The sequence below is a fragment of the Hesperophylax consimilis genome, chromosome 17 (genome assembly GCF_061612785.1).
Source record: "Hesperophylax consimilis isolate HC1 chromosome 17, BYU_Hcon_1.0, whole genome shotgun sequence".
NCBI lineage: Eukaryota > Metazoa > Arthropoda > Insecta > Trichoptera > Limnephilidae > Hesperophylax > Hesperophylax consimilis.
In genome coordinates, this window is record NC_142852.1 from 13,194,506 (window position 1) to 13,221,907 (window position 27,402).

The 27,402-nt window shown below is 34.2% G+C and overlaps 1 protein-coding gene across 1 annotated transcript in view; it reads right to left on the reverse strand.

Moving 5' to 3' along the window:
• Positions 1–2,442, reverse strand: part of LOC149416026 (uncharacterized) — a 62,062-nt gene extending 59,620 nt beyond the window's left edge. The window contains exons 1-4 of the mRNA XM_089641853.1: positions 2,435–2,442; positions 1,878–2,350; positions 1,315–1,508; positions 596–699 (exon numbers count right to left, since the gene is read on the reverse strand). Of these exons, the coding sequence (XP_089497979.1) occupies positions 596–699; positions 1,315–1,508; positions 1,878–2,350; positions 2,435–2,442 (779 nt within the window). The remainder of the gene's footprint in view (positions 1–595; positions 700–1,314; positions 1,509–1,877; positions 2,351–2,434) is intronic.
• Positions 2,443–27,402: the final 24,960 nt, after the last annotated feature.

Genomic DNA, 27,402 nt, shown 5'->3' on the forward strand with positions numbered 1-27,402 from the left:
TTTTAATAGCGCCGTTTTTTGTGCAAAATCACCTCAAGGGCGCTGTACAAGTATATAATACATTTCTACAATGATCTTTGTTATTACTGACAAAATAGCATGTTTTTACCTGTCACAGGTGACATCTACATAATATAGGTATTTAAAACACAAGCGGATTCGAATGCAACGTTGTGTTAAAATTTCAAAGCTATCGGTGAAGAAATTTCAGAGATTTAAGGTTTTGAACAAATGAACATTTACATTTTTATTTATATAGATTTCTAATACATAATAAAATTTGAAAGCGTATTTCAACAACAGAACTCACCTTCCGGATACATCCAGAAATATTTAATTTATTTGGAATTTATTGCAAAGCGGAAATACACACAAATTCCACGACTTTCTGACATTTTCTTTAAGAAATATAAGGGTCAATATGCCAAAGGCTTGAGGGGTTGAGGATGCGTTGGCGTTCAGGAGGTTAATAAAATTTCCTACAATTATACTTCTATCAATATCACTATCAGCCTCCAAACTACAAAAAGAATACATTATAGAAGCACCCGCTGCGGTGAAAATCGTATTCTACATAATACATAAATGTACTTACCGTAAATGAGAAACCAGTGGAGATTTGCTCAAAAATTCTTTCCCACATTTGTCACAGCAGAAGGTTTGACCTACTCCGTGTACAGCGCAAGTGTGTTTCGCTGCCTGCCTGCAAAAATGTAACTCACATTTTACACACCTCGAATGGCATCAACAACTGTTATTTCCAATTAAACTTAGCGGCCGTTGAGCCAAAGTTCCAAATGCACAAACTCGCTGTTTCCAATGCTGTCTACCATCACACTGAGCGGAGATATTTTGATGAGGAATTCAACTCACGAAGCAGGCAATAACTTCCCCTCTGCCATAGGTCACCCCAAGTGGCAAGCTACAGCCGGTAACTGTTCATGGGGTGAGGTTTGTCTGAATACATCAGTTGCGTGGCGGGAGATCCTTTGACTTCTCCAGCCGGACTCTCTTCATCCATCACCTTGCACCGCAGTGGGAGGGATAGATTCATTCGTCCGTCACTCCTGGACGCACTGCCGCTGGATTCCTACCCTTCCTTCATACCTTTTTCCTTCTCAGAACTTCCACCCTTTCCTTTTCTTAAGAAGACCCGTCACAATCATCCCCAAGAGATGACATAGACCCTGAAGGAAATTCCTTCGCTTGATTTTGTGCTTTCAACTATGTAGTAAAATTATTACGGCGGATTATTGATTAAAGTAGTTGTGGGATAATCTGAGAGAGTACTGGCATAAAAATACTAAAGCATACTTGCTTGAAGTTTTGTCCACAATCAGAGCAACTGTTGGATTCCCCCACATGTTGCTGTAGATGTTCAGTCAGTTCTTTCTGGGGCCAGAATAACTGGCGGCACACTGGACATGATAGACTACCAGGACTCTCTGGATCCAGAGAGGCTACAGCCTCCTCTTCAACTCTATCCACTCCAGACTTCTGCGGTGCTTCTGGAATAGATACATTTTGGAAATCAGTCATATGTTATATTAAGAGATCCTGTGTTGAGGGTTTTTAAAGGAAAGTAAGGAGTGCCATGTCATAGGAGAATGGAAACACGAGAGACTGGCATATCATTCCAGAGTAGAACTGTTGAACTCAAGAACGACCCATTCTCATGTGACAAATTACAACCGTATAAAAATGTTTCCTCGGAACATCTCCAATTAAAATTCAGGTACAAGGACGGAATCCCGATTTGACTCCTGTACTCTAAGGATTGCTGTTTGTTAAAATAGTCAATTGTTTTTTAGGGCTCCAGACCAAAGGTGGCTCTGCCTAACTCACAAATAGTAATAATTTAAGTAAAGTATACAAACCTTTAGCATCTAAAATACCATTAATTTGTCTTTTAATGTTTTTACATTTTGTCTTCCGTTTCGTTTTAATTTCTCTTTTGACAATACTTTTAACACCTTCAACAAATTTAGAATTTTCACAATCATCAAAATTACTGTCGTCTTCTTCAAAATGTTCTGATAAAGTATTATTTTGTTCTATTCCAATTTCAAATTCAATGTCACGTTCCACATTCAAATTTTCTTCTTTAATTTCAATTTGGTTTCCATTTTTGCTTTCCGTATCTCCCAACACATCTTGTGTAAAGTTCTTTGAAGGTTTTGCACCATGTGAAATGGAACTAATTTGCACCAGACTTGGGGAATTCACTTCTTGTGCAAATATGCTTACACATAGAGTGTTAGATCGTGAAAGTTTTACTCCCAAATTCAATTCTGCTCTTTTTCGTGAAATGATCTCCAAATTGACCTGTTGACAATAAAAATATGAATAGCTAGCACAGACGCGTGAAAAATCATGGGATATTTAATATATTTCTCTACTTCCTACACTAGCTTGCGCCTTGTTGTAAGACTACAACTTCATTTTTAGTGTAATAATAAAAACAATATAGGAATAGAGTTGAATAAATCAAAACAATAGAGGTAAATAAAATAAAGGCAAGTAAGAATTTTATTTACACATTGTTATATCCAGAGATTTTAAATAAATTAATTAAATAGAGAGATCACTCGTTATAAGGTTTTTCCTTAATCCTTGTATTGAATACCTTTTGTGAACAAGACGTGTTTAGTTGGGAATCTAACCTATTGTTTACAGGGTGTCTGGGGGAAAAGTGCGCTAACTTCAGGGGTGATTAATTTGAATAAGATTACCTGTTGTTTGTCCGAGTGTTTGATGTAGAACTGGTGGAGAAGTTGTCTGGCGCAGAAGGACATGTGGCGGAACCGAGATAACTTCCCCATAGCGTGACAACATTGACGGCACAGGTGGAACTCTGCATTATCCAGCTGGAATCACCCATACATACAAAGTCAATCATCAACAAAGGAATCATGTTTAGCATAAAACAGTCCATTCCGCTTTATTAGGACATATTGGCCCCAAACATTTCGTCCCAAATAAGTGAAGTTAATCTACTGACTGGTGACGTCCGTAATCTTGACAAAAAATGACAGGCAGAAAAATAAAGTATAATTTATTCCAAAGTCATCAGAGAAGCTGCACACATCAAATAAAAAGTATTTTCTAAAGCAATATTTATCACAAGCGATTCTGAACTTATTCTTTACAAACTTCTTTCTGTATTTCTTTGCACGTAAGGTCAAATCGCTTACATCTGATGATGGACACTGTAATGCTGTCCGAAACGTTGATTAAAGAAGGAGGAGGCGCAACAAGGCTCAAGAACCAAAAACATTATACTTTGGGTTCTGAAAATGTCAAATCATTATCTAAATACAGTAATCTTTAAATAGATTAAATAATACATTGATAATACCTTTTGTCCGGAGATAATCTGAAAAATGATCCCATAATTGCTTTTCGATGAAAAAACATCTACTTCTGTAGACAAGCAACATTGGCAAAGTCGAAATTCTAATGTTTCAACATCGTTCGCCATCTTTATGGTTTGTAGTTCAAAAACTAAAACACGGATTGGTCTTTATCATTTCTACACATCTGTCCCGATGATGGTAAACTTCCAAGCTACCCGAAACGTTGCCTTAAATAAAAGAAGGAAGAGCAACATAGATTTATACCACAGGAGTTTGAAAACAACACTATTCTGTCGATAGAATCATACACGAATCAATCAAATCTACTGTTTAACATTAACCGCTTCAGCGAATAAAAAAACAAAAACAATCTTCCTCATTAAGAATTTAAGCATTTAATGGAAACAATGCAGGCGTTACTAATATTTAATAATTTGTTACAGAAGTATATTATTGATTATTACTTGACATATCGTGTATATTGTGTCTGATTGTGTCAAAACTGACAGATGTATTATTGTATTCCATAGAAAACGATAGATATGAGCTGTGTCTCTAGTGATGGGTAGAATCGAAACATTTGATTGCAAAACGTTCCCGGATTCGACATACAATTAATTATTAATAGGGTTTTGGCGTTTTAGGAGGGTCAGCGTTTCTTTAATATAACAACCAAGCACGAGGGACATTTACTCACAAATCCTATTTAGTTATATTAAATTATATATTTTTATTGAAAGTTTAGTTTAAAAAAGACTTAATTTTTAATTATGTAAAATTATTATTGTGACAGCTGCATCGACTTTTAAATCCATTCTCAAACTGTTTAAATTTATTATTAGTTGTAGTTCTGTGTTCCATGAACAGTGGACCTCGTGTCTAAAAATGTATGATTATAATTTTCAATTATAAATTAATCAAAACCAACATTTTCTCTTAAATACTAAAATACCTACCCACTTAATTATAAACCAAAAATATTTCATGTAACTTTTTTATTTCAAATAAGGAATTATACAATTTTTACCAAGAAACGTCACTAACTCAATTATAGTTAATTTTTTTAATCTGTTCAGGCAGGATGCAATAGGTATAATATTGACAAAATGCGAATGAGAACGTCGAAATAAAGACGACGATATAAAAAAAACGATTAAAACGACGATTTAAAATGGTTCTGTTTGCTACCGGGCAGGCAATAGTCGTGTGCCGCTGTACACTAACAGTGCTAACACGTTGAGACCAGGGGAAAAAAAACTTTAACGATGGAAGAAGAAATCGATCCACATGAATTTATTTACAAAGCTATGAAAGAAATAGGCGAATTGACCGCATTATTAGAGGACAGTCCAACAAGAATCACCAAAGAAACGAAAATTGAAATCTCCAAAAAAATAAGTACAATCATGGAAAATATTTCACATATGGCGATTGACATGGCAACATTAAAAGAAAAAAATACGATGCTTAAAGAAATGCTGAAAATCAAAAATGAAAGAGCAACGTACGCATCAGCATTAAGAAGCAACTCTCAACAAGAAACTATCCAAAAAAAGGAGAGACTCAGGCTATAAAATATGGAATAATAATATCTACTAAGGATGTACACATGGAACACGAAGAACTGAAAAAAAAGTTACAGAAAAATTTTAATGTTACTTCTCTAGGTATCGGCGTAAGCGGAATCAAGAAAATATCAAATAATCGTTTGATTGTGACATGTGACAAGAAAGAGGACTCAGAAAAACTGAAAAAAGAAATAAATAAACAAACTAACATTATCAACATAATGGCAGAAGAGGTGAAGAAGAAGAAACCACATATATGATATTTAAAGGAGTTGAAAATGATATAGTTAATGAAAATAATTTATTAGAGAGCATTTTACTACAAAATGAAGATATTAAAAAAAACGGACGCTACTTTACACAAAATGGAGATAAAAAATGTAATTAAGAGAAAAAACACAGAATTTTCGAACATCATTGTGGAAACTAGCAGAGCCATGAGAAGAATTATTTTGAACAAAAATAGTGTTAATATCGGATACCACAAAGTGGTAGAGGACTGCAGTCCAATTATGCAATGCTATCACTGTCTTAAATTTAATCATTCGAGCCTAAGATGCTTAAATAAAATAAAAGACGCAGCCTGCTCACATTGCGCAGGCAACCATAAATATCAAGACTGCAATAACAAACAAGAACCATCAAAATGCAAAAATTGCATCAAACAACGAAAGAAGATCTACAAATAATCCAATTAATCACAGTGCGAACAGTGACAAATGTGAATACAAACAGTTTATGATGACAATTGCTCGTCAAAAAATAGACTACTAAAAATGGAAGATTTTATAACGGAAAACATTGACCAGCTGTATAAAATAAACGAAAATGTTTGTGAGACTAGCGACGAGTGCAACGATGTTCTGGACAAGTGTGATCCTCTGTTTAGTATAATGCATATAAATATAAAAAGTGTCAAAAAAAAATTTTGCGAATTTTTGGTGCAATTAGATTTAATTTAAAAAAACCGGGAGTTATAGTGTTAACCGAATGTCACTCCAATACCAATACTCACTTCGATATACCGAACTACGGCCGCGTTGCGACAACACTCGAAATCAACAAAAATTCGGGTATATTATTATTCATCAAAAATACATTCATAGTACGGAATATTGAGGAAGTTGCTTTTGACAAGGTAAACTGTTTACGTGTTGTATTATGTGTAAATAAACTGACAATTAATTTAATTGCAATCTACAGGACACACTTGTCAGACCTTTCGCAGTTTATATGTCAACTCAATGAAATTCTTTGCAAAACACGGGATTTGTTTACGTTTTTAGTTGGTGATATTAATTTGGATATATCTGAAAATCATCGATCTCATCTAAAGGATGAATATATTAATATGCTAACTGAATTGAATTTTAAATCATGTATTAACAATTTTACTCGTGACGTCGCCGGTCAGAAACCTTCCTGTATTGACCATATGTGGGTAAATAGTAATAATACTAAGAGATTTCAGTCTATTGTTTATAAAACCGGTATAACAGACCACTATATGTGCCTACTATATTATAATGCAATAGCGCGTACTAATCAATTAAAAGATAGAGAATATAATATTAAACTAGTGTTAAATAAAGAGCTTCTCCGGGAAAAAATTTCTAAGGAATCCTGGGCTTGTGTATTAAACAGCCGGGATATTTCAGAGAGCTCTCGCCTCTTTGAGGAAATTTTAACAAAACATGTAGAGGCGAGCACTGTCTCTAAGGAACAAAAGCTAGTTTCTAAATACCGCCCAATAAAACCGTGGATTAGTCCTGGATTGGTGAAATCTGTGCGTGAAAAACAACGTTTATTTATTCTTTGTAAAAAAAACCCTTTCAATTATATATTAAAAAATACCTTTGTCAAATATCGAAATATGCTTACAAATTTAATAAGAAATACTAAAGAACAATATTATAAAATAAAAATGTCACAAGTAGAATATGATAAAAAAAAATGTGGTCAACAATTAATGAAATTATTGATAAGAAACGGAAAGGGTCGGAAATACACAGACTGACGTACAACGGTAATTTTATAGACGTAAAAGATGAGCCGACTCAATGTGCGAACTTATTTAATAATTTTTTTGCAAATGTTGGAAAAAATTTAGCACAACAAATTAACCCTTTAGCTGCTAGCAAAACCACTGAGGCTTTTGAGAGAAATTCAATAGATACAAATAAAATGCAACTTCTTGGACCCACATCGGAACCGGAAGTTGTAAATATAATTAGTTCACTGAGAGGTGGCTCAGCGCCGGGATACGATGGAATAACAGTAGAAATCATAAAAAAACTTAAAGATTTTCTAAAAATACCTATCGTGCATATCATTAATTTAAGCTTTTCGGTTGGAAGATTTCCAAATAATTACAAAAAAACTGTTATTAGTCCGATTTTTAAATCTGGCAACCCAGAGGAAATGAATAACTACCGGCCTATATCTTTGACATCTAATATTTCTAAAATAATTGAAAAAATAGTGAAAAAGAGACTATTCCTATTTCTAGAAGAAAAAAAAATTCTGCATTCTAACCAATATGGATTTCGACCTAATCTAGGAACTCATGATGCAATTGCAAAATTGACTTCTCTAGTTATGGGGAACTTGGATAGACGTCGGAAGTGTCTGGGAATATTTATTGATTTAAAAAAGGCTTTTGATAGTGTGTCGCATTCTAGGCTGATCGCTAAGCTAGAGAAAATTGGACTGGAAGACAAAGCTTTATCTTGGTTCCAGAGTTACTTAAAAAATAGAGAACAATACGTTAAACTAAATAATTCACTAAGTGAACCCTTGTCTTCTGAATATGGAATTCCACAAGGCACAGTAATTGGGCCTATACTTTTCCTTATATATGTCAATGACATGTTCACTCTCCCTCTTAATGGAAGTGTCATCTCATATGCGGATGACACAGTCATCATAATCGAAGGAATAACATGGACAGAAGTGAATATAGCTGCGAATGCTGACATTAACATATTGAAGGAATGGTTTGATGATAACTTACTTAGTCTTAATGTAGAAAAAACATCATATATACCTTTTTATCTTAATGATCCTGTCACAGATTCCAATATTAGCGTGATAGTGCACAGTCGTTCGTGTAAAGAAGGAGAATGTAACGATAATAATTGTAAAATCCTAAAGAAAACCCCAGATGTCAAATATCTAGGGATCACTATAGAAAGTAACATGAAATTTAAGAAACATATCGAAAACTGTGTAAAAAGAATTAGAAAACTTACTTACATTTTTATACAATTAAGAAATATCCTAAATCTTTCAAAGATTAAAATGGTTTACTTTGCTCTTGTACAGTCAGTGTTGCAGTACGGAATAATCGCATGGGGAGGTATCTATAAAAATAATCTGTATTCGATAGTAACAACACAAAAAATGATAATCAAAGTTATTATTAAAAAACCAAGAATTTTTCCAACCAAAGAACTTTTTGAAAAATTTAAGGTCCTACCGATTTCAAAACTATATCAAAGAAATGCTATTTTAAAAGTTTTTAAAGATTCTGAAAGGTCCTCAACGCGAAGTATAAGACCTAGAACATCTGGGAACATGTATGTACCTAGATGCAATACGACAGCTGCACAACACCATCATGAATATATAGGCCCAAAGTTATTTAACGATTTACCGGATACAATAAAAAGTGAGAAAAATTATTTTAAATTTAAAAAAAAACTTTCGTTGTATTTTTACAGAGAAGATTGACTTACCTTTATCGATAATTTTCAGATACATTCTGTTGCTTATATTTTTGTTGATTTTTTGTTGATATTCTGTTGCTATAATTATTTGTAATTTTTCTTATTGTACAATATTTTGTAATATTTTACAGTATTTTTGAAAATATTTTTTTTCCATTTTGTAACTGTACATATATTATATATTTAAACACATAGACTAGCTCCCCAGTTTGACCCGAGAATATTTCTCTACAAATTGGGTAAACAAAAAAAGTTTAAAAAAAATCTTTGTAAACATTATTGATTATACTCTGTAAATTGATTACATATTTAATAAAAAAAAAAAAATAAAAAACGTTAATCGGTCATTTGTAATTAATATACGACAAACTTGTGTTCCAACGTTAATCGGTCATTTGTTATTAATATACGACAAACTTGTGTTCCAACGTTAATCGGTCATTTGTAATTAATATACGACAAACTTGTGTTCCAACGTTAATCGGTCATTTGTAATTAATATACGACAAACTTGTGTTCCAACGTTAATCGGTCATTTGTAATTAATATACGACAAACTTGTGTTCCAACGTTAATCGGTCATTTGTAATTAATATACGACAAACTTGTGTTCCAACGTTAATCGGTCATTTGTAATTAATATACGACAAACTTGTGTTCCAACGTTAATCGGTCATTTGTAATTAATATACGACAAACTTGTGTTCCAACGTTAATCGGTCATTTGTAATTAATATACGACAAACTTGTGTTCCAACGTTAATCGGTCATTTGTAATTAATAAACGACAAACTTGTGTTCCAACGTTAATCGGTCATTTGTAATTAATATACGACAAACTTGTGTTCCAACGTTAATCGGTCATTTGTAATTAATATACGACAAACTTGTGTTCCAACGTTAATCGGTCATTTGTAATAATTAATATACGACAAACTTGTGTTCCAACGTTAATCAGTCATTTGTAATTAATATACGACAAACTTGTGTTCCAACGTTAATCGGTAGTCTGCAATTTTGTGTGAATCGAAATGATTTGTCACAATTTTTAAAAATATTTTATCATCTTTATACTGTATAGATATATAATATATAAGCCCTGTCCTAAATCAGTTGGTCAAACCACAGACTATTGTAAGTATCAGGTGACCACTTCCCAGAAGGAAAAACTCACATGTCATTTGATAAACTTTATTTAAATTTAACAATAATTGACTGAGCGGTGAGAAATCTTATGAGAAATATAATCAACTGACCCTATAATGTACTTTTTTTTTTTTTTTTTTTTTTTTTATTAACAAAATTTTTGATACATATACAATTCAGGTACATACATAGTAATATAGAATGAAAGAGTAACAAAAAAATCCCACAAAGGCGAAGCCTGAGCGTGGGTATTATAGTGTAAGGATAAAACAGTGGTGTTTAAAATATAGTTTTTTTTAAACTTGTTAAATGTATCTATAGAGATCAATGTGATTGGTTTTTTTTTTTAGAGAAGTTTCTATTTTTTCTTTTTTTTTTTTTAATTTACAAACATATACACACACACACACACACACACACACACACACATACACACACAGATACACGCACACACAGACACACGCACACACAGACACACGCACACACAGACACACGCACACACACTCACGCACACACACACACACCCACACACACACACATAAAACATAGATGCATGTATATATTTCTTTGATTTAAAGAAATTAATCTTTAATTTACAGAGAGACATGTGGTAGTTTAGTTATTTAGAAACAGATGGCTTAAATTATAGAAAAAAGTTACTCGCTTCGAAATTATTTCTTATCCAACTTTTAACATTTTTCTTATATAAGTTCAGGTTTTGAGACATGTTGATGGAATTGGGTAAAGAATTGAACAATTTTGGGGCAATATAGTTGATGTGCCTTTGGCCCAGCCTAGTTTTGCAGTGAGGGACTGTGAACACGCATGTGGTATGTCTCTGGCTCGAGCGATTTGTGTTTTTGGTGAAATTGATAGGACGCGTAAATATAAATTTGAGACATTGAATACAATAGATCCGTCTTAGTTCCATGATTTCTGTTTCTTGAAATAACTGGTTGGTGGGATATGTCTTGGTCCTTTGGTACATTATTTTAATGATGGATTTCTGAGCGATTTCTAAGGGTTTTACGTGATTATTGTAAGTTCCTCCCCAGGCAATTATTCCATAGGAAATAGATGAAAGCACTAACGCGTCATAAACAAGTTTCATGGTTCTTATATTGACAATGTTGCTCATTCGTTTGAAAATGTAACTTAGGTATCTCAGTTTATTGACCGTCTTTTCTATATGGTAAGTCCATTTGAGTTGGCAGTCTATAGTAACTCCGAAATACTTGATATATTGTCCGAATTTCACGTCTTCGCAGTTTAAGCATGTCGCAAAGTTACAATTAGGGTTGTGGAACTTCAGATTAAGATTATTTTTAGGGGATGACTTTTGGGAATTGTAAAAGGGAATAAAGATAGTTTTATTCAAATTTAGACTGAGGAGATTTCTATCAAGCCAATCTTTGACTGTTGCAATACATTTGTTGGCTTTCCTGGTTGTTTCTTCCCACGTTTTACCTTGTACTGTTATTGCAGTATCATCGGCAAAAGAGAGAATTTTACCTGGTATTGCAATATTGCATAGGTCATTGATGTAGATTAGAAAGAGTAGTGGCCCTAAGACAGTTCCTTGAGGAATACCATGTTTTGTCAAGTCATAGGTACTTAAGCTTGTTCCTATTTTTGTGCGTTGTTGGCGATTCAATATATAGCTTTTTAATAACATGAAACTTTTGTTTTTAATACCGACTTTAGAGATTTTTTTTAATAAAATTTTGTGGTTGACTGTGTCAAACGCTTTCTTTAAATCCAAGAAAATGGTTAGCGTTTTAGTGTTAGAGTCAAGGTTAGAGTATATGCTTTTGGTTAAGCTAAAGATAGCGTCATCGGTGCACAGTTTGGTTCTAAAGCCGTATTGATTAGCTGAGAGGATATCATTAGATTCTAGAAAGTTCATAATTTGTCGTTTTAAACACTTTTCGAAGATTTTGGATAATTGAGAAGTTAAAGTTATAGGTCTGTAGTTGTCTGTTTTGAATTGAGATCCGGATTTATGTATTGGAATGATGTGAGAGAGTTTGAAGTCATTGGGGTAAATGCTATGCCTGATGCAGTTGTTGAAAATATGATGTATTGGAATGATTATATGCTTTTTAATTGATTTAATTGTGGTATTGCTAATGTTATCTGGGCCATTTGCAGACTTCTCTTTAAGGTTGTCAATTTGTTTTGAGATTTCAAGTTCTGTTATTTCGTTGAATGTAGATAGTTCATATGTAGTGACATTAGAATCTGAAAGGCCGGGAGGAATTTGATTCGAGTGAATGCTAAGACTGGGATTATCATCTATGAGGGTTGAGGCGATGTTTGTAAAGAAGTGATTGAAATTGTTTGCAATGCTCTCAGCGTCTTCGATGGTTGTGTTATTGTCAGTAATGATTTTTTGAGGAGTTTTATGAACTTTTTGGTTCCTGTTTGAGATTTCGTTTATGACGTGCCATGTTTTTTTGGAGTCGTTATGAGCATTATGTAGTTGTGTAGAGTAGTATTGTTGTTTTTGTTTTTTTATGATTGAGTTTAGGTAGTTTCTAAATAAAATGTATTCGTTCCGTTTGGTGTGGTTCTGTGCTTCGTTTTTGGATGTGCAATATTTTTCGTGATTTTTATAGATCTTAAAAAGTTTGTTTCTGTGTTGTATTGAGATTATTAGTCCGCGCGTAATCCACGGTTTTATGTGTTTGTGCTTACTTTTTGGCGGTGCTATTGTTTCTTGACTTTTTTTAATATAATTTTGAAGTATTTCATAGAAGGTATTTAAAGCCAAATTTGGGTTGTCATTAGATAGGACAGCGATCCACGATTCTTCGTTCAGTAAGTTATTTAAAGTTGAATAGTTGATTTTAATCATTGCTTTGTTTTTCGGTTCAACAGAGATGGATAAATTTGGTGTATGATGGCCGTAAAAGGTGGGATAGTGGTCAGTTATGTCGATTTTTAATGTAGCGGATTTATGTTGGAAATTTTTGTGTGTTTTTAGAAATATATGGTCAAGACATGTATCGTTTGGATGATTAGGTCTGGTAGTGTTGTTTATATATGATAGGTATCCTGTGGAGTATAGAACATTTAGATATTCGTTTGCGGTCGGATTTAATACAGCGTTTTGTATATTTATGTTAATATCACCCATAAAAAATGCAAAATCGAATTGATTAGAGCTGTTATTGTTGATAAAAGTTTTGATTTCTTGTGTAAACAAAATTGGGGATAAAAAAGGGGAGCGGTATGCTGTTAAAATTGAGTATTTTTTTCCTTTGGAGGAGAAGGTTGCATGGACGGCATTTGCATATTTGAAATGAGTGTTGTCTATGCTAATGTTGGATATGGTGTGTATATTGTAAAATATGGTTATGCCATCGTGAGAGGTGTGTCTAGACGGAATTGAAAAAGTAGTGTAGTTTGGTAAGTTGAAAGGGGTACATTCACGCATTTGTGTTTCAGTGAGTGCAATAAAATCAATTTGGAAGGTTAACGAATTTAAAAGGATACAGAAATCATCAAAATTTTTTCGAATGCTTCTGATGTTCATGTTTAGTATGTTGAAAGATGTGTCGTAGAAAAGTGTGTTTACATCTTCAAAATTGTCACATTCAAGAGTTTCAGGGATGCTGTTTTCTTCTGAAGGGGCCATTTTTAGTTGAGTCCGGAGGTCATCTTTGAAGGTACAGGAGGGAGTCCAGGTTATTGAAGGGGTATGTCGCTCGCGTCTCTGATGTATATAATTGGAGTATCCTTATTTTTGCGGAGAAGGACGTTCCCGTTCTTCGTCCACGCGTATTGGTAACCCATCGCCTTTGTTGCTCTCGCTAGCCAGAGTAATTGCTTGTTTTGTGGCGTCAGCTTTTCATTTATGTAGATAGGGTTTATCGAGGTGGAGTGATTTATATCTTTGGCGGAGAAATATCCCGCTTTCTTTTTTTGGGAAAGGATCCTGTCTTTCAATTCTTTTGTAGCCATCTTTATTGTTATACATTTCTTTAGTGAGTTGGTGTAAATGTTTATTATGGAATTATTATTTAGTAAATCTTCACACCCTATTTTTTTAAAGATGCATTCAATAGGTAATTTAGGATTTTCTTCTTTTTTAGTTTCGATTCCGTTGATTTCGAGCGATGTTTCAAGGCAGTTTTGTAGAGATTGATTTACAACAGATTTTAAATTTTTGTTTTCTTTTTCCACTTCCTTAATTTTTTTGTGTAGTTTATTTCTCTCTACTTCATAGTCATCGATTTTTAGTGAAAGAAAGTCAATGGTCTTGGTGAGTTCGCACAGCTGGTTCTTGAGGTTTTTTACATCTTTTAATTCAGCAGAGAATTTTTTTTCTATAATTTCCGACATATCTTTTTTTAAGCTATCGATGTTTTTTTGGTTTTCAATGTTTTGAATAGCTATTTGAGACATTATGTCTTTTTTCATTACGTCCATTTTTTTTTCTAGGAACTGTATGATTTTATCTTCGCTATCCAGAATGGTTGTCTTGCCTCTGGTGCTGCTCATTGTGTATTTTTTAAAATAAGTTTATTGTTTAATTAGATGTTCTATATTTTTTGTTTAAAGGGTTTCAAAAATATCACACGTTACAATGCAGATTAAAATTAAATTTAAAAGAACAAAAAAAAAAATGCGGTTGAAAAAAAAGCAGCAAAGTTTTTTTTTTTTTTTGGAAACTGTGGGGTTTGAACTGACTTCCCGTATTCCACGGAGAGAATTGGCGAAACGTTTATACCACCAGGCTACTGACCGCCTGTGACGTATCGATAAATAATTATAATATTAATTGTGAGGGCACAGGTCCGTTTGTATTTGTTGTAATAAAAGGTTTTGATTGAGTTTGCAAGGCGGTCACTGTCACTTCAAATTGTCACTTTAATCACTTAAAATTGTAATGACTAGGCCGTTTAGACTAAACTAAATTGGAAGAATCACTTCACTGGTTTTTCAGGTAAACACCAACCGTCGGTTGTTTGATTTTGGTGAGATTTTAACTATGAATTTGAGCGATTTTTGTGGAGCGATTATTTGACGTGCGCACTGTTTTAAATGTTGTCGTACATTTGCATACTACATCAGCACAAAGACAATTCGTCTACCTAGCTCCTAAAACCTGAAATCTACTCCTTGATAACTTGAAACCCGACTCCATACATTCAATACAACTCACACCATAACATTCTTATCTCCCTTCATACATCTCTTACATTCCCCAATCTTCTTCATTAAATTATGACATAGAACATTTATAACCAAATCTGAATTGTATCATTTTATTACTATTATTATTTATTGTATGCAGCGACATCCCTAGGCGCATGGCGGTTGACATAATACCAAAAATTTATCTTCTGTACAATTTTTTTTTTATTGAGTGTAATAAATAAATAAATTTAAAACTCGGCCGTTTTGCAATTCGTCTGAGTGTAAACTTGTTTGTACGTCCCGTTTCTGGTTCAGGCTGGAGTTAATGATTATTCAATCAAGATTATTTTACTATTGTGTATTTTGTACCTACTTTTTTTTTTTTTTTTTTTTTTAATTTTTATTCCAGATCTCGGGGAGGGTGGTGCAATCCCACGAACTCCATATTATACATAGAATATATATAAAGTAAATATAAAAAAATATTGTAAGATTATACATACACAATAAACGAAAACAAGAGACCATAATAAAAATAATGCAAAAAAACATAATGAGATTAAAGTTTTTTTTTTTTTTAATAGAAAAAATATTAAAAAAAAATATATATTTATATATATATATATATATATATATATATATATATATATATATATATATATATATATATATAGGTCCCACAACATTTATTGCGTCCGTGCGTAAGTCCGTCTTTGGGCGTCCAGCACTTCTAGTTCTTTTTTTTAGATTGTTTTTGTGAATATTGCACTATGTTTTACTCACGATAATCGCTAATATCATATTTTTTTAATATTCATAATAATGCAGGTTTTGATGTTTATTACACTTTCATACATTTCTAGCGTCACGTACATACTCACGTCCGGGTGTATATTTTTTGTATATTGAAGGTTCCTTTTAATATAGGTTTCACGTCCGTTCACTCTAATTTATTTGTTACGTCTGCCGTATATTGCTGACTATTCTAATAAAGGTTTCACGTCCATACTGAATAATATATTCTTGCGTCCGAGTGTATATTATTTGTTTGTTACATGGCGTTTTGAAGGTCGATTTAATTTTTACGTCTTCCGTATATAAGACCCTTAAGACTCTTGGATTTGTTTTGAGAGTTTCAAAAGGTAAATTTAGGCCGTTGTTATGCCCCTTATATTATTAAACCCCTTAGGATTACATGACTTATTCTGATATGGGAGATATATTTCACCTTAAAAATAATCAATATAAATATTGTTTATTTTAATTCTTTTATATATCGAGACAAATAGACATCTATAATTTTTGCAATCTTTTCTTTATTTTGAATATCTACTTATGTGAGACTTCTTATCATTTTTACCAATGTGTCTTATTTTATTATACGCTTTTGTTGTAACATTTTTTTTTTTTTTCATTCTATTTTGTTTTCTCTATTGTTTTAATTTTGAAGAATATATAATAACTGCGATACTCAACTATTAAACTAGAATGTAAACGTCTATTAGGTGTAATAAATAAATAAACAAATAAATAAACAACACAAAATATTTCTTACTTTTCTAGTGAAGTTTTCACGTTCATAGTGAATTAATTAATTAATTACAGCATCTGTGGTTGAGAGATAAGACTCTCGACTCGCAATCCGAAGCCCGTAATCTGACTGTCAAACCCGGCGTGCGCAAATAATTTTTTTTTTGTTTGTGTTATTTCACAATTAATACATTAAACATAATATAAAGTGTGTTTGCAGCACGTTCCAGAGTGAAATATACTCTCAGTATCGCCCTGGTGTGTGACCACCATTCCGAATGGAAACGTTATTTCCAAGCTTTTGCCGTGTTTGGTGACCAGATATAAATAGCCAGGTACTTTTCTACATTTCTCTTCCTCATCTTCTTCCCCTCCCCAATACCTTCACCCTAGTACTCAGATTGGGGATGCCACAGTCTCGCTGTTCCAGACGGGAGCGGTTGAGACTCTTGTGCGGTATATAAAAAATATATGTATATATATTTATGTTTTATTTTTTTGACATCCAGAAACACACCAGACCTGACAACAAACTGTCTATTGATAGTGAGAAGTTTGAATGAATATCTTGTTGCACCTTGTATACAAACGTACCTACTGGGCGCAGGCGTGCGACAATTTTTTTTACAACGATATCCTTAGTAAAAATGTATCATTTCATAACGCGCCAGTTCGCTCCATTGCAGAGGGCGGTTGGACATTTTTAGGTCGGGATATCAATTTACCGTCCACTGTAAACCATCTTACAAAAATGTCCACCCGCGCAAGGCGCTTTTTAGTTCTGAGTGCTAAGTGGCAACGTTGTAAATGAACTGAATGTTGCCAAATCTGGCGTGTTGCTTCACCAAGGACTCAAACAATACATAAAAATGTACAAATTCGCCAACGGCCATGGGGACGCAATACTATCGACGAAATGCGTGGACGCAGCACGGCCGTCGTTATGTATACAAAATAATATCTACTCGTGATTGGTCACGAGGATACAATACCATCGACGCAGAACTTCTGTCGTTACGTATTCAAATAATAATATCTGTTTTTATATTTAACTTAATTAGTTCAACCTCAAATTGCAATATTTTAATTAATGAGTTAAACATATTAATACCATTAAGTTCAAAATAAAAATATTTTTTTATTTTTATTTCTTAACATCTTTAGTGTTACAATATTTACAACATAATATTAAATAATATTTAAATCACTTTTCTGATAAGTAAGATGCTTGTGCTTAGGAGAGGACAACAATATATTTTTACATATTTATATTGCAAATATTATTACAAAAACTATTAATAGCCTTACAAGAAAATACAATAAAAGTAATAAAAACAGGTTAGTTATAAATAATACCAAGGAAGGAATGATAAGCAGAAACATAATATGTGGAGTTTATTAAGCAGAATTGATTTGAAAGTACCTACACGGCACACACGCTCATGTAATCTAGTAAAATAAAAATGCTTGTCTTAGAAGAATATGTTCAACATATGTATAATAACATTCTCTCTGATTCTATCTTCAATGTAACCAAAATAAATATAAAAACTATATTAAAAATGTATTAAACGTGTACCAAACTGCATAAAATGTTATTATATTATGTAATGACATATATTATGTAGTATTACGTTATAATAATCGTCTGTTTTAATAATCTCCTGTTATAATAATCTCCAGTTAAAATAATCTCATGTTATAATAATCTCCCTCTTGAATAACGTTATATTTTTTACAAAATGAAACAATACTATGTTTTAAACCACTTTATATTTATTTTATACAATATTTGGGTTCAATCCAAACCGGTCGACGAAATATAAATTAAAATAAAGTGGCTTAAAACAAAGTATTTGTTTCATTTTGTATAATGTCAAGCCACTAAGTGTTTGCTTTCTTCGATAAATTTAATATTTTTTAGTTCTTGTAAGTATAGTTTTTAAATTTTTACATACATAATAGAATAGAATATTGCGGAAATCTGCAATTGGTTTCTCAGTTAGGTAAATTACACGTGTATAAATGAACCACATTGTAAACTGTTGATTTCCCTGAAATAAAATAAATAAATAAATAATTTAAAACAATAAGAAAATTTATTAGGTGGTATTAGAGAATTTTAAATTGTTTTTTTTTGTAACTGTCATAATTTTCCTCAGATATATCCAGGAGTAATTGATTGAATAATTTTATACCGTTAAATAAATAATGATGTTTTGCTGTTGTAGTTCGAACAAGTGGTACGGTTAGTCTCCAATATAAATAATTATTTAGCTTAAAATTAATTATGGAATATTATTTTTATCAAATAAATCTTTATGTAATTGAAGTTCTTAATGTACGAGTATTTTTGTCATAAATTTTTGTGAGAAGGGGAACCGGGAAACCTTGGAAAACATTTATTGTTGGATAGTTATATGGCTTTTTTAAATATGATTTTTATTAATATTTTTTGAATTGTCACAAGTGGACGTAGGTATGATTTATACGCACCCCCCCCCCCCCGCAAACCACGATTTCATATTGTAGTAGTGTAGAATGTGCAAGTGCAAAATAAATACCTTTAAGTATTTTTAATGATACAGTATTTCTAAGTCTAAAAAACACAAAGATGAGTTTTCTCATTCTGTCTACTGTGGAGTTTATTTGACTTTTCCATTTGATGTTATTATCGGTAATTATTCCAAGATGTTCACAGCCTTAGCACCCTGATCAAGTTTCTGAAAGAATCGCTTGGGTACCTACTGGACTATAAGGGTATAATAGAGCTGTGTATTCGATACATGCGATTATATTAATTAGCTAATTATTTAGATTCATTAATTGACAAACAGTTTGCGTTACATATTGGTATTTCGTTAACATTGATATCAGTAAATTTTTCTTTAGCATAGATTACAATTCCACTACTTTTATTTTTGTGATAATTTGTGACATATTGTTTGTAGTTTGGAATACTTGGTATATTTTTATGTATTGCATGCGAGTGTGCCTCGGATAGTATTAAAAAATCTGGTTGTAGACATAATGTTAAATACATAGGTATACCAGAAGTTCGTCCATGTTTCAAATTATACTCCTTATGTTTAAGTGCAAGATTGTTAGTAGATTTATTATATTGTTCTAGATTTTAGTGCATTCGCTGTATGTTTCACATACGTATTCTTCTATATTTTGATTTTTTGTTGATTTCATTTAAGTTAAAGTTTTCATTGCATTTATGAAGGTGTGATAAAATATATAGTTATAATTCTATAAATATATTAATAATAATCCTCACAATTTGTGTTACGATATTCTTGCTAGATTTCAATTCATATCTTGAGGTTTTTATTTTATTCTATAAGATTTATTTTATATTCAGATAGTATTCGGGAACTTATAAATTATTTGTTTAATTGACATCAATATTTAATTTAAAATAAAACAATAACTTTGTAAACACCACTTTTATTTTTTATACTTTGTGCCGACCGGGTTTCGCTCCCAAAAAAACGCTTTTTCTTTAAAAAAAAACAACAACGGACGCAATACTACCAACGTAATGTGTAAACGCATCACGATCGTCGTTATGCATTAAAAACTACGCAGGATGGTTCTTAGTTCTTAGTGTCAAGCGGCATCGTTGTAAATTAACCCAACGTTGCCAAATCTGATGATTTACTCAACCAAACGCTCAAATAGTTTATAAAAATGTACTCGTGAATGGCCATGGGGACGCAGTACTATCGAAGTAATGCGTGGACGCAGCAAAATCGTCGTTATGCATTAAAAACCACGCAAGACGATTCTTAGTTCTGAGTATCAAGCGGCATCGTTGTAAATTAACCAAATGTTGCCAAATATGATGATTTACTCAACCAAACGCTCAAATAATATTTAACAATGTACTCCGAATGGCCCCGAGGATGCAGTACTATCGACGTAATGCGTAGACGCAGCAAGACCGTCGTTATGTATTCATAATAATATTTCAACGTGATCGGCCAGGGGGACGCAATACTATCAAAGTAATGCGTGGATGCAGCATAACCGTCGTTGTATATTCAAAATAATATCTACTCGTGATCGTTCACTGGGACGCAATACTATCGACGTGATGCATGGAAGCATCATGATTGTCATTATGAGTTAAAAATAGTATATTCTCATGAGCGGCTACGGGGACGCAGTACTATCGACGTAATGCGTGGACGCAGCACGACCGTCGTTATGTATATAAAATAATATCTACTCGTAATCGGTCTTGAGGACGCAATACTAACGATGTAATGCGTTGACGCAGCATGATCGTCGTTATGTATCGAAAATTATATTACTTCGTGGACGCGGCAAGATCGTAGAAATGAATAAAAACATACACTGCTCGATATATACATCGTGTAGCGAACCTGTCGGCAAAATGTCAAACGTTCAATATTCGTTTCCAGACATTCTGAGACATTTTTTGCTTCCACAAAAATTTTCGCCATACGATTCTACATGGGGTAAGCATCGTTCTGGCCAATTTTGAGGTCAAAACATTGTAGCGTCCGTATATCGGACGCTGTAAGTCGGTGGACGCTGCAATGCTATGGAGTTTTTAGGGGTCGGACGCAACAAATGTAGCGGGATATATATATATATATATATATATATATATATATATAAATAAATATATATATTTTTTTAAATATACAAATGTTATACATATCGCAGCTGCCGCCTGGTCCCAGAAATCTACAAGTGCGTCTTCTGTTTCCTGGGAGAAAGGGCTGCCGTCGGACCAATGTAGCTCAAAATACTCTTCGTCTTACCTAGAAAAAGACAAAATTTGAGACCAATGATTACACTATTCTAGTATTGTATACATATTTATTAAATTACATGGATAAAATTAATATTAAAAAAATTAAGAAAAAGGGGACATTAATGGTGATGGATTAATTCACTGTCGAACTTTTGAACTTTCTTATATGGGAAAAAAATCGCGTTTTATGCAGTTTCTGCAGAATTTGTAGGGACCCAAAACAAAACTTCTTGAGCGAGTTTCAATGCAATATAAATTAGGTGTATACCTTCAGAATATTCCTTCAAATGAGGATTCCACACTGCTCAAGCGTAGGTACTGTAGGTTACTTACATTGTAATCGCAAGGCGAATCAAGAATGGACTGTAAAATTAATTGTGAACTTGAAGTTGACACAACGATGGTTAGAGATGGTGAACAGGGAATAAGGAAGGAATCCGACTTACCCCTTTGATGTTCGTCAACGATGTTGCTGGTTGGTTTCACTCACAGGAGATGATTTATTGCACACGCAACTTCCACAACATCTGGGTTGGGTAAGAAACACACTGATGGGAACCGAATATATTCACTGCACAGTATTCAACCCCGAGTTGATATCAATAAAAGCACTGATCATAAAGAGATGTTCCTCAAACCGGCTTCATCAATAAACTGATTTGACAGTTATGTTTATTGTTGTAAATGTCACACAAACGTGGGTATTGTCGGATAATGACAGGTACTTGTAGGTAATAGGATTGGAAAATATCAAGGACAATTTTAAAGGAAGATTGTTGCGTCAACATTTCCGCCCACCTAATTTTGGAACAAAATTAACAAACAAAAAATAGCCCCGGTACTACATATGAGATCAATCACAATATAATAAAAATTATAAGACGCAAGCACACCGGCTGTCTTTTGGGTACAAATAGTCACGAACTATGTTATCAACCAAAAAAATAAAGAATACTATTATGAGACGCAAGCATATTGGCTATCCTCTGTGTATGTATCGAAAAAAAAAAAATTATAAAAATGAAAAAAAAAAAAAAAAAAAACATATTAATAGAGCAACCTAGTACTTATGGCTCTATGATAAAAATGTTGCTGAGTATTGAAGTAAAATGAGTTATTCTATGGGCAAGGGACATAATTTAACCGCTGGACGGACAAGGTTGCCCTTATTTGTTTTGAGTGTGGCAACTCGAACAATATCATCCTTTCCCGGATGAACTGCGATAATTCGCCCTAAAGTCCATCGCATGGGGGGAAGTCGTTCGTCCTTGACTAGCACTAATTGGCCAATCTTTAAATTGGGTCGGTCGTTCAACCATTTTGCACGTTGTTGTAGAGTATTAAGGTACTCTACATTCCAACGTCGCCAAAAGTGCTGAGACATCTTTTGTATGTGTTGCCAACGACTTAATCGGTTTGACTCAGTATCGGACAGGTCATATTCGGGAAGTCCCAAAAGAAATCCTCCTATCAGAAAATGGCCGGGTGTAAGGGCATCGACATTTTCTGGATCGACCGATAAGGGGCAGAGAGGGCGTGAATTTAGAATAGCTTCGATGGTAGTAAGAAGCGTGGTAAACTCCTCAAATGTTAGAGAAGTATCACCGACAACTCTTACTAAATGATGTTTTACCGATTTGATTCCGGATTCCCACAGCCCACCAAAGTGCGGACTGGCGGGAGGATTAAATGTCCACACAATGCCCTTTTGGGCAAGGAAGTCTGAAATTACTTCACGTTGAGGTGAAGAATGAAAATATTTGAATACCCCAGTTAGGTATCGTTTTGCTCCTACAAAATTTGTGCCGCAGTCACTGTAGACCTCGGAACACAAACCCCGTCGATTAGTAAGTCGCGTTAAGGATGCGATGAAAGCATCAGTGGAGAGATCTGACACGACCTCAAGGTGCAATGCCTTGGTAGCCATGCAGATAAATAGGCATAAATAAGCCTTGGTGGTTTTGGCTCCACGACGTTTATGATCCTTCAGCAGAAAAGGTCCACCAAAATCGACGCCTACACGAGAGAAGGGACGACTAGGTTGGACACGAAAGGATGGCAGATCCGCCATCATAGGTGGATGTGCGGTGGCCCTAAACTTGTGGCAAGTGACACATTTTGATAACTGAGATCGAATGACGGTACGACCGGACATAATCCAATATTTGCGTTGAATAAGAAATTAGAGAGTGCGCGGTCCGACATGAAGATATGCGCGGTGATGGTAATCAATTAACAACCTGGTCAAATGACTAGATTTGGGGAGTAAAATGGGATGTTTAATTTCGGATGGAAGTTCAGAATTTGTTAGCCTACCGCCCACCCTGAGAATACCATGGTGGTCAATAAAACGTTTCAATTTTTGAAGACCAGAAGAACACATTTGATTAGAACTTAATAGAATAAGATCGTTGTGAAAAAAGACTTCCTGTTCGAGTTTAATCATCTTCATGAGTGCATTGTCAAGTTCTTCAATAGTAAGTACCGCATGATTCAAGCTCTGTTTCGCCGTTTGGGAAACGTCAGATAGACAATTCGTTTTGAACCTAAGGATCCAAGCAATGACTTTCTTTAATTTTGATAATGAGGAATACATCGCTATAATAGAAGATGATTTTAATTCTACACTAAAAACGGTAGGTTTCTGGGGTTGAATTTCCGGTAATTCACTTACTGGAATAGATGGTGGCCTCGCCGTAGGCCAATCCTCAAATGGATTACGGAGCCATGACGGACCTGAAAGCCAAGATTGATGTTCTATAAAATGAACGGGAAGGGTACCTCGGGACCCATAGTCAGCACTGTTATCCTCTGAAGTAACGTGGTTCCAAATTGCTCTTGGTGTATTGTCAAGGATCTGAACAACACGGTTCGCGACGAAAGTTTTTAATAAATGTGGTGGCGTCTTGAGCCAGGATAAGACAATCGTCGAGTCAGTAAAGAGAATAACATTTTTAATTTGCGTGGCAAAATGTACTGATGACAATATATATTTGATAAGTTTTGATAGCAGCACAGCTGCACATAACTCTAGTCTAGGGATTGTTAATGACTTTAAAGGTGCGACCTTGGATTTGGCCATCAACAAGTGGCTGGAGTTATCGTTTTTAACAAATAAATATGTCACAGCGGCGTAACCTAGTTGGGATGCATCGCAAAATCCTACGAGAATACAATGACTATCTAGGTTCGTATGGTAATGACGTGGGATTCGTAAATGTTGTAGCAATGGAAGTTGTTCCACAAAGCTTTTCCAAGTGGAAAGGATGTGGAGTGGAACTTCGGAATCCCAGCCCACATTCAACTTCCACAATTCCTGCATAATCCTTTTTGCCGTGAAGATTACAGGAGACAACCACCCTAGTGGATCGTATATCCGAGCAAGGGTTGACAATATATTCCGTTTCGAATATACTGCCGAATTTGGTATTGAAATGTGATAAGAGAAATAATCCACTTCGGGATTCCAATACACGCCTAATATTTTAACATTCGATTGAGTTTTGTTAAAATTCATTAATGGTTGTTGAGTTTCAGAATCATGCTCGAGTAATTCTGAACAGTTGCTTGCCCATTTGCTGAGCTCTAGTTTGGCTGATTTTAAAATGGCTACAATATCATCCTTGAGGTGGCGAGCCGATTCAATGGAGTCCGCACCAGTCGCCAAATCATCAACATAAAAATTCTCTAACAGTGCCCTCGAAGCGGCAGGATAGCTTTCCCTCTCATCTCTGGCCAATTGACGTAGAATCGAAATGGCCAAAAACGGAGAAGATGTTAAACCGTAGGTTACAGTTAGAAGTTCATAATCTTTCATCGGTTCATGCGGTGAATTGCGCCAAAGGATGTGCTGATATTTACGGTGATCAGGAATAATCAAAATTTGCCGGTACATTTTACAAATGTCGGCAGTAAAGACGTACTTATGAAATCTAAAATTTAATATCATGTATGGTATTTCTGTTTGTAGTTTTGGACCACTATACAGCATGTCGTTTAATGACACATCGGAGGCCTTCGCAGACCCGTCAAAAACCACGCGAATTTTACCTTTTTCATTAATTACAGCGTGATGGGGTAAATAGTTTGCCCCAGAGTGGGGTGTTACACGTTTCATGTGACCTAGACTTTCATATTCATCAAGAAAATCCGCATAATTTGACGCCAACGTCGCATCCCGGTAAAAACGCTTTTCCAACTTGCGCATTCGTGATTCAGCCAAGCTGTAGGTATTTTGCGGAAAATGACTGTCCGATTTAAAAAAAATCGGAACCACCTATCTTCCATCTGTCTGTCTGTAATGCTCCTTCTGAAATATTTCTTCCGCTTTGGTATTATCGGGGTTCAATTCAGAAATGACCGGAGCTTCTTCAATTTCCCAGAAATTTTTCATTGTATCATTTAATGACATGTCGGACAATGTCAAAAGTGACATTGTCGATGAATCAGTTGATTGACATCCAACTTTCCCGAGAATAATGTAGCCAAAAACTGTATTGAAAGTTCGGGTTACCCCGAACGATATGAGATTGATCATCCAAAATATTTGGATACAGATCGGCGCCGAGTAGAAAATATATTTGACCCGGCTGATCAAAACTTGGATCGGCCATCGTTAAATTGAGAAATCGCGATTTCACACTTTTATCCAGTGCCACAAATGGCATCCATGAAGTAATTTCCTGAATCACTATGGGTGTCGCGGATAACGTAGGTGCTTGCTGATTAACAGGTTTGATAACACATGATGTTATACCTGTGCATGAGTTGACAGCTGTCTGTCCTAATCCATTTAATGGAATCTTATATTTTCGTATAGATAAACCTAGCCTCTTGGCACAGCCCCGAGTTATAAGAGAGACTTGGCTCCCGTTATCGATAATAATTCGAATAGGTAGGGTGACTTGGTCAACAGTGGATCACTTTTTTTTGGAGGCATATAACTTCAACACCAGTTGAGGCATTGTAATGAAAACTTTCACAATGGTTCATTGTTTATCATTCTTGTAAATTGTAATAGTTTAAACTCCGCCTGGGAAGGAAAGTAATATGTACTTATTTGCGATGAGGGAAAATGATCCACTGTGGAACTTGGTGGTACACAGTGGATCAACCTATATTTAACAGTGGATCAAGGATGGGAATTCTTTTAAATAAAAAATTAATACTAGAAATAAATCAGTTTTTATTATTGAAAGAGAAGAACAAACAAAATAGCCCATGGCCAGATAAAAAATAACTGGATTTAAAAAGAAAAAAGAGAACGAAAACAATTATCTAAAGAAGCTAAATAATTTTTTAAAACTCTTGAAATAATTTTTGAGAATTTCTTCTTGTTCCTTAGAAAACACCATACTCACTTCATAGTTAGGAACAAATCGCTTATTTACTACATTGGGCAAATTATTTTGTTTTTTATACCGCTGTAACGTAGTAAAAGCAATTTTTGTATGCTTTGCCGCCCCACGGATACTTGAGCCTTCTGAAATTAGCTTTAATGCCTCTTCTATTTCCGCCTGCGTATGTTTGCCTATTTTTCTTTCTTTCGTCCCTCAAAACAAACAATCAAGACAAATCAGGCATCACCTTACACAGTGGATCATGATCCACTGTGTAAGGTGATCCACTGATCCACTGTAGAACAACACTCCATTTTTAACTAAACATATTATTCTGGCTTTACCCTTTTGAATAAGACATATTTCTGGGTGTTAACACATGTTGTAATAACTACTGATAACAACTAAAATATGCTAAAATTTTTCATGGAAAAAATAATGAAATGGTACGTAAAAATATACTCACGTGATTTTTTTTCTCCTACTACAAAAACACTAAATACAGCACCACACGTCTATTCGCCTGCGCAGCCGGACAAGTACTGACTTGTTTAGTAGCATGGAGGAACACCTACCTAAGAGCCGAACACATTTGCAAACACACTAAGAACTTTCGAGATATTGGAGTCATCCACTGTACCATACCGATCCACTGTAGACCAGGTCACCCTACATACTTTCCGAATTTATTTTGGATGTGAACAACTGCTGTGCTCAATAATACAGTGTGTGCTTTATTCACATGTACGTTTGACCTTGCGACTGCAGTCAATGACGTGGTAGTCACATTTTCACCCG